Here is a 9,136-nt window from a genome sequence, read left to right as displayed (position 1 = left end):
GGACAAACTAACCAGGTGTCAAGAACAAGGCTTTATGGTTTAATTCAGACAAATCTACCTATTAAACAGGACGGGCACACACACACGGTCTTGTATAACTAACCTTGTGGGGACACACAATTCAGTCCCATTCAAAATCCTATTTTCCCTAACCCTAAACCTAATACTAACCCTTACCCAAAACCTAACCTTAACCTTAACCCTAAAATCTAACCTTAACCCTAAACCTAACCCTAGCTCCTAACCCTAAAACTAACCCTAGCTCCTAACCCTAACCCTAACCCTAAAACTGATTCTAAACCCCCTAGAAATAGCATTTGACCTTGTGGGGACTAACAAAATGTCCCCAGTTGGTTAAATTGTTGTTTGTTTACTATTTTTGTGGGGACTTCTGGTCCCCACAAGTATAATTAAACACGTCCACACCTGCACACTTACAGCCACACACACATGCACACATTCACAACACTATCTCTCCCTAATTGTGGATAATTTTTAAGGGCATAAGAGATATGGCAAAATCTAATGCATATGTTTCTATTTGAGTGCATATTACATCTACTGTCATATTACTACTGTACAAACTTCACCTCATGTTGACATTATGGGACAGCCCAACCGGCCGCAAGATGGCGCTATTATTCCCTTTTACGTCGTCTGACCAATGTGGCCAGCAGGTAATACACTCCTGTCCCCCATGGACCGGCTGGTACTTAAATCATCCTCCATTCAGGGTGCAAAGGCGTCGATTTCCTCAACTCGTCGATGAAAAAAACATGTTTACACCCTTATTAACAAAACACAATTTCCAACCACCATTTTCAGACAACTTCTGGATGTTGCACCCCTCTTGGGTCTGTTGTTTACCGCTGGTTGAACATGGTTGGCAACATCAGCAAGTAGCATTAGCCACCCTAGCATGGTGGTTGAAAATGTTGTTTTATTAAGACAGTATGCTTCTTTCCCCCGTTTTTTCTCACCAACAAGCCATTAAATCGAGTTAAGGAGAAAACGGACACCTGTGCAGCCTGAATGGAGGATGTTTTATGTACGAGCCGGTCCATTGGGGACACGAGTGTATTGCTGGCTGGCCACAGTGAAGTGTGAGGTAAGATTACAAACGACGTAAAAGGAATAATAGCGCCATCTTGTGGTCAGTTGGGCTAAGTATGAGAAAATACCACAGTGATTGCTGAAGCCGGTGTTACAGTTTTACATCTCGCGATCAAGATTTGCTGACCACCTTTCCACCGGAAGAGAACACAGCGCTACCTAGCATTTTCCATTCGTTGAGTTGGCCCGGGATGCTAACCGCAATGTGTGTGTATAGTGAATTTGAAATATGAATTAGCTTAGCTTTTTTAAAGCAGTAAATGTACATATAGCGTCGTTAGAGTAAATATTAGCCACATTTACCGGGCCTTTGAGAGAAGATCTCTCGTCATGTTTGGGAGAGAAGCGGAGGTCTGGCGCGCGGGCTGTCAACAAAGTCCGGCTGAAAAAACGCTGCTGTTTCCCCTGCTATCTCGTATGACATAGTCCTGGTAAGGACACTCAATGACGTCTAATAACATAGCCAGTTTGTTATACATGTTGTGTTATGCTGTATGTAACATAGCTAGATGTCATCATGTCAATGTTGTGTGGCGACCCAGTCGCACAGAAATACAGGGGGTAACGTTATCTAGCTATGCATGCATGTCAGTCAACTGCAATGCAGTAACGCCAGCTTACATCTAGCTAAACTAACTGTCTGACTTTTGTAATAAGCCCTCAATTACTTAACTAGCTAATTAGCAGAATCAGTAGTTGGCTAGCTAAGTCTGTCATCTAAGTAACCTAGTTCTATAAACCAGTTAGCTAACTTGTCTTGCATATTACAGTAATGTTAATGAAACAAGTAAAGTTACATTTAATAAGATAAAGATTAATGTAGAGTGACCACTGTTGGGAAGTGCATTAGCTAGGTACATGGCCAGAATGTGTTGTTTTGCTGGTGCCTGCTGTATGTCAATGTCTATGGCTTAACTGTCACCAACATATGTCACCTGACCACGTGCCCATGTCAGGGCCAAGCCGGACTAGTATCAGCCTTCTACTCAGTAGCCACAACTGCAGTGTGACCTTAGATTTGTTAGCTCATTAATCAATTCATATTTTATCATGATCTGGTGAATACAGGTAAAATACACAATGTTGGTATTGTAGTAATGAAATGATTTACCTTTAATTCTTGCATCTGCAGGTGAAGACAAAGCTGAATCATGCCGGGGAAGCTGAAAGCTAAGATTGTGGCGGGACGTCACTTACCCGTCATGGACAGAGCCAGCGACCTCACTGATGCCTTCGTAGAGGTGTGCATGGTCCATTCTCAGTTTACTTTGAAAAAAACATCAGGTCAACGTAATCTTACAACTCTTTCAACACATATACTGTGTTACAGTGCTGCAGTACTAGCCTTGTGGTGTTCTTCATTGATGTTGTGTCTTACAGGTCAAGTTTGGCAACACAACTTTCAAAACAGATGTCTACCCCAAGTCCCTTAACCCACAGTGGAACTCAGAGTGGTTCAAATTTGAGGTAAAATGTCTGGATATGACTTCTTGACTTATTTCTCTGTGAAGGGAGGTGTTTGTGAATGGCATAGGATTACAGGGTAAAGAAGCTAGAGCAGGGTTCTCCCCAAAGATTGTAAGAGGGGCGCTGCGCCACCTTGTGGACTGGCTGCGCCACAATATAAAAACAACAACTTTATTTGCCATTTTTGCTCTAGATTGCAGGAAATGTCAGTTACATGTGTTAAAAAAATTCTAAAATCTCTACCTCCCTCCGGGTATCCCGCCAGCCGTACTCCGCAGCACCACCTTGTTAAAAAATCCTGGGGCGAACCCTGTAGTGTCAACATGATAGTCCTGTATTCTTTTTTCCCCAACTTTATTGTCCCCCCTCCTCTAGGTGGATGATGAGGATTTGCAGGATGAGCCTTTACAGATCACAGTGTTGGACCATGACACTTACAGTGCCAACGACGCAATAGGAAAGGTCTACATTGACATCGACCCACTGCTGTCCAGCGAGGCTGCTACCGTCATCTCTGGATGGTTCCCCATCTACGACACTATACACGGTGCGTTTCTTATAGATACTGAACAAAAATATAAACGCAACATGCAGTAATTTCTAAGATTTTACTGAGTTAAACTTCATATAAGGAAATCAGTCAATTTAAATAAAGAAATTAGGCCCTAATCTATGGATTTCACATGACTGGGAATACAGATATACATCTGTTTGTCACAGATACCTTAAAGAAAATGGGCCCCACAATGGGCCTCAGGATCTCGTCACGGTATCTCTCTGCATTCAACTAGACATCGATAAAATGCAATTGTGTTCGCTGTTCGTAGCTTATGCCTGCCTATACCATAACCCCACCGCCACCATGGGGCACTCTGTTCACAACGTTGACATCAGCAAACCGCTCGCCCACAGGACGCCATACACGTAGTCTGCGGTTGTGAAGCTGGTTGGACGTGCTGCCAAATTCTAAAAAATTATGGTCGATCAATGAACATTCAATTCTCTGGCAACAGCCCTGGTGGACATTCCTGCAGTCAACATTCCAATTGCGCACTCCCTCAAAACTTGAGACATCTGTGGAATTGTGTTGTGTGGCAAAACTGCACATTTTAGAGGGGCCTTTTATTGTCCCCAGCACAATGTGCACCTGTGTAATGATCATGCTGTTTAATCAGGTTCTTTATATGTCACACCTGTCAGGTGGATGGATTATGTTGGCAAAGGAGAAATGCTCACTAACAGGGATGTAACAAATTTGTGCACCAAACTTGAGAGAAATATGCTTTTTGTGCATCTGGAACATTTCTGGGATCTTTTATTTCAGCTCATGAAACATGGGACCAACACTTTACATGTTGCGTTTCTACGCCACTATACGCTGAGTCTGTTATATACTTCCCCCCCATCTATGGCACAAGTTATATACTTCCCCATCAACGGTGCATGGCCACAGTGGTACTTTTCAGATACATAGCCAGGCCTCTAAAGGAATACACAGTGTTCTCTGTGTAACAGCCTGTAAATGCATGTTGTTCCTCTCTGCTGTAAAAACACTGCCTTACTAAAAGCTGTTATTTAACTGTGGTAGTGATGATGTAGCTCCTGTCTTCCTGGTTTGAGAGGGGAGAGGAACGTGTTAGTGAAGAGTTGGGGTTTCTAGGGTTAGGTGGTGTTTATGTCTGGTAGTAGTGTTTCTGTTCATTCTGTCCTCTCCTACAGGTATCAGAGGGGAGATTAATGTTCTGGTGAAGGTGGACCTCTTCAACGACCTAAACCGCTTCAGACAGTCCTCCTGTGGGGTCAAGTTCTTCTGCAGTGAGTCTGGTTCCCTATGGGGATGTACTATAGTAGAGAGGTCTAGTCACAAGAAATGAATGATGATGATAAGGTGTTTATGCGTGTCTCTGTGTGTTAGCAACATCCATCCCGAGGTGTTACCGCGCAGCACTGGTCCATGGCTTTGTTGAGGAGCTGGTGGTTAACGAGGACCCGGAGTACCAGTGGATCGACCGCATCAGAACACCCAGGGCTTCTAACGAGGCCCGCCAGCGACTCATCTCCCTCATGTCTGGTACACAATCCAGCTATCTAACTCTCTCTACAGTATATATATATTACACTATATAACTATTCTATAGTATTACAGTATTACAGTATATTACATCAGAACGCCAAGGGCTTCTAACGAGGCGTGTGTGTGTGTGTGTAGGTGAGCTGCAGAGGAAGATAGGTCTGAAGGTGTTGGAGATGGGTGGTAATGCGGTGGTGGGCTACCTGCAATGCTTTGATCTGGAGGGAGAGTCAGGTCTGGTGGTCCGAGCCATCGGCACCGCCTGCACTCTGGACAAACTCATCCCTGGGACCGCTTCCAACACCACCACACAACCCAACACCGCCCCGGCATCCAATGCCTGCAACTCCCCCTCCAAGGAAAGCAAAGAGTGAGTATTGAACGACCGCATGAGCATGGAGCCTGTGTGTTTGTGTGTGTGTGTGAGAGAGAGAGAGAGAGCAAGAAAGGGAGAGAGTGTGTGTGTATGTGTTCGTGTCCTGCCTTTGGACTGACTCCTGTGTGTGTCTCAGTATTTCTGTCTCTACATTTGTGACCAGATTTCCCAATGGGGGCTTATGTCAAATTGACATAATCTTATTGTATTTATTATTGTATTTGTCACATGCTTCGTAGACAACAGGTGTAGACTAACAGTGAAATGCTTACTTACGGGTCAATTTCCAAAAATGCAGAGTTAAAGATAAAATAAAAAAATATAAATAGTGACACAAGGAATAAATACACAGTGAATAACGAATAAAAATAAGGTGTGTGTGTGATTGTGTGGCATCAGTATGCATTTGTGTGCATGTTATGTGTGTGTTGGGGTGTCAGTGTAAGTCTGTGTGAGTCCAGTGTGTGTGCATAGTCGGTGCAAGAGAGAGAGTGCAAAAAAGGGTCAATGCAGGTAGTCTGGGTAGCCATTTGATTAGCCATTTAGCAGTCTTGTTTAGAAGTCTTATGGCTTGGGGGTAGAAGCTGTTCAGGGTCTCGTTGGTCCCAGACTGCATTGGTACCGTTTGCCGTGTGGTTTCAGAGAGAACAGTCTGTGGTTTGGGTGGCTGAAGTCTTTGGTATAAAAGTCCTGGATGGCAGGGAGCTCGGCCCCAGTGATGCACCCCTGAGGGCCCCCGTGTTGAGGGTCAGTGTGCCGGATGTGTTGTTGCCTACCCTCAGGAAATCCAGGATCGCGTTGCAGAGGGAGGTGTTCAGTCCCAGGGACCTTAGCTTAGTGATGAGCTTCGAGGGCACTATGGTGTTGAACGCTGAGCTGTAGTCAATGAACAGCATTCTCACGTAGGTGTTCCTTTTGGCCAAGTGGGAAAGGGCAGTGTGGCGTGCAATAGAGATTGCGTCATCTGTAGTGGTGGTATGCGATGTGGAGTGGGTCCAGGGTGTCTGAGATGATGGTGTTGATGTGAGCCATAACCAGCCTTTAAAAGCATTTCATGGCTACAGATGTGAGTGCTACAGGGCGATAGTCATTTAGACAGGTTACCTTGGCGTTCTTGGGCACAGGGACTGTGGTGGTCTGCTTGAAACAGGTATTACAGACTGGGTCCGGGAGAGGTTGAACATTTCAGTGAAGACGCTTGCCAGCTGGTCAGCGCATGCTCTTAGTACACGTCCTGGTAATCTGCCTTTTGAATGTTAACTTGTTTAAAGGTCTTACTCACATTGGCTACGGAGAGCATGATTACACAGTTGTCCGGAACAGCTGGTGCTGTCACGCATGGTTCAGTGTTGCTTGCCTCGAAGAGAGCATAGAAGGCATTTAGCTTGTCTGGTAGGCTTGTGTCACATGGCAGCTCGTGGCTGGGTTTCCCTTTGTAATCTGTGATAGTTTGCAAGCCCTGCCACATCCAACGAGCGTCAGAGCCGGTGTAGTAGGATTGGATCCTTGTCCTGTATTGACGCTTTGCCTGTTTGGTGGTTCGTCTGAGGGTGTACCAGGTTTATAAAAAGCGTCCGGGTTAGTGTCACACTCCCTGAACGTGGCAGCTCTAGCCTTTTAGCTCATTGTGGATGTTGCCTGTAATCCATGGCTTCTGGTTGGGACACGTACATACGGTCACTGTGGGGAGGACGTCGTTGATGCACTTATTAATGAAGCCGGTGACTGATGTGGTAAACTCCTCAATGCCAACCGATGAATCCCAGAACAATCATGGCTAGCCAGGAAAGATCTTGTCTTTCTCCCTATATAGCTCAGTGGTTTCTCCTTGGCTAAACTAGTTTCATAAGTTTACATTTTATTCATATTTACAGATTCCATACAAGTTTGTAATTAAGGCACATGAAAGTTGACATGTTCAAGAAGGCATTACTGCACAAAAAAAAATGTATATATAGCGCTCACTAACTGTAAGTCGCTCTGGATAAGAGCGTCTGCTAAATGACTAAAATGTAAAAAAGTAGGAACTAGCGTCAAACGGCCCCTTTGAGACGGCATGTCACATTTGGTGTGTGTGTGTATTATATCATGTGACATAGCTATAGTATATGCTGTATCTGTCTGTTTTCAAATGGCTCTACTCTCTGTGCATTTGCATGTTAGTGCTGCTCTCTCCTGCTCTTTCACATTCTCTCTCTTGTTTGACTGTGTGTGTGTCTGAGGGCTGTGCATGAGCTTGTTCCTGCTAGTATGGTCGGAGGAAGGGAGAAGGGGGGGATGGATGAATGGAGGGATAAAAGAAGGTAGGGTGGGTGCCGGTGCAAGCATTTTCTTTAGCTGCAGCATGTAGGTGGGTGTTAAAATGCAAAAGGAGGGGGTAGACAACCTCTCCTCTTTATTTTTTATTGTCTTTTCTTGTGCTCTATTTTTCTTTGCTGCAATGTTGTGGTGTGTTGTTGTTGTGTTTCTCTTCTTCTCTGCCTCTGCTGCACATGGATTGGCTCTTCTCTTGATGTATGCGTTTGGATTGGTCCACTGTCCGTCTCTACATGGTGATTGGTTCAGGTCTCCTCTGGCCCACGGATGTCGCTCCAGCCACAACAGCCCTGTCCACTCAGCCTGCAGCTCTCAGAGACTGTCCCACTCCCAGAACTTCTCTGTCTCTGTCCCTACTCTGGTCTTTACTGGTACGGACAGAGAAAAATAGCGAGAGAGGGAAGGAGGGAGGGAGAGCGGGAAGGCTCTTCACTGGGAGGGAGGGTTAGAAAGAGAGAACCTCTGTGTTCCTACATGGGTCTTCACTCATACATAGAAAGGGAGAGATTATAAAAGAGAAATAAGGAGACTGACATAAAAGAGATAGGTAAACTGTGGGGTAATGGAGAGCCAGAGCAATAGAGCATGGGACAGAGAAACTAATGGATAGATATCGATGAGATAGTTACCACCCTCTCCCCCCCAAAAAAAGTAACCCTCAGAGCCCATTCTTCCTTGCCATTGGATGAGAAGATTGTGACATAATAATAATAATAATAATAATAATAATAATAATAATAATAATAACATCTTTTTGGGACATCACCATTTGGGACATCACCAGTCCCAAATGCTTCCTCTTCCTATGTCCCCCTCAGCCAATAATAGAGCCCCTACAGGCAGAGCCAACCCATTGTAAGACTTAAGATATCCACCCAAGCAGATCCATCCCTTCCACCTGTCCTCAGTACCTAGGACCTAATTTTGCCTGATTCCGTGTAGTTTTTTCTCAAATTCCGCTCACAAAATCTAACTTTTTTTAAAAATAGGAAAACAACAACATTGGATGTTGTAAGTCCACAACAATGTTTAAACCACATCAGGAGAACACTTTTGAGGTCTGGGAAAAATTTTACATTTCGATTTTTGTGTGTACTTACCCTTTAATGCAAGTGCGAACCAGGAAGAGACCATTGTTTGGTTAACGGTGTTTCTGTAGCGCTCATGTGATTGCAGAGTTTGCAAAACAAATGGCTACTGGATTGATTTAAATAATCATGATATTATTCTTCCAGGTAGGCAACTTTGTAGTTTAATTAAGAAGGTTTTTGGGAAAGCCTTTCCATCTCTACCAGAAGATTGTTCTGATTAGCTTCATCGCTAATGGCTACACAAAGTGTAGACATATGCGCGCACTGCACACATACACACAGACGTGCATTCCTGTGCCGTTTCAGAAAGTTGCAGAAAAATACGAATCACTGATGCATTTCGTTCATGTCTTATGATTAACTTGAGCAAATTAATGCAATTTAGTTGATTTCCTATTAAGTTCAATAAATGTTTGAATATTCATAAAATTCTGTTTTAATGTTAAGCACCCCTCTTAGTCCAGTTCAGTTCAATCAACTTCATTTGTCTCCAAGGGGCAGTCATCCAGGAGTCTGTTGGGCTCAATTCCTTTTCAATTCTGTTTATGTTGGAAGTTAATTGAAATTCCAATTCAAGAAACTACTCATCCCTTTGGTGTTGTTGGCTTGGCCCATGTTGTGTTGTGTGTTTCTGCCATGCTTTCCTCCTCAGTTGGATATATCTGTGTGTGTTTCTGTTTACGCTTCATGTGCTTGGCTTTT

The 9,136-nt window shown here is 44.1% G+C and overlaps 1 protein-coding gene across 2 annotated transcripts in view; it reads left to right on the top strand.

Annotated features, from left to right (window-relative positions):
* Window positions 1–1,258: 1,258 nt before the first annotated feature.
* Window positions 1,259–9,136, top strand: part of c2cd5 (C2 calcium dependent domain containing 5) — a 75,468-nt gene continuing 67,590 nt past the window's right edge. Inside the window, exons 1-7 of one of the 2 annotated variants that reach the window (XM_084169490.1) lie at window positions 1,259–1,544; window positions 2,246–2,354; window positions 2,494–2,580; window positions 2,956–3,127; window positions 4,300–4,395; window positions 4,496–4,651; window positions 4,790–5,021. In XM_084169490.1, coding sequence (XP_084025616.1) covers window positions 2,265–2,354; window positions 2,494–2,580; window positions 2,956–3,127; window positions 4,300–4,395; window positions 4,496–4,651; window positions 4,790–5,021 — 833 coding nt within the window. In that variant the 5' untranslated portion in view covers window positions 1,259–1,544; window positions 2,246–2,264. The remainder of the gene's footprint in view (window positions 1,545–2,245; window positions 2,355–2,493; window positions 2,581–2,955; window positions 3,128–4,299; window positions 4,396–4,495; window positions 4,652–4,789; window positions 5,022–9,136) is intronic. The other variant, XM_084169489.1, reaches the window with a different exon arrangement.

Source organism: Coregonus lavaretus (assembly GCF_964263955.1).
Source record: "Coregonus lavaretus genome assembly, chromosome: 9".
In the NCBI taxonomy this organism is placed as follows: Eukaryota; Metazoa; Chordata; class Actinopteri; order Salmoniformes; family Salmonidae; genus Coregonus; species Coregonus lavaretus.
Note: the sequence above shows the minus strand (reverse complement) of the source record. Positions and strands in the feature narration are given on the sequence as shown.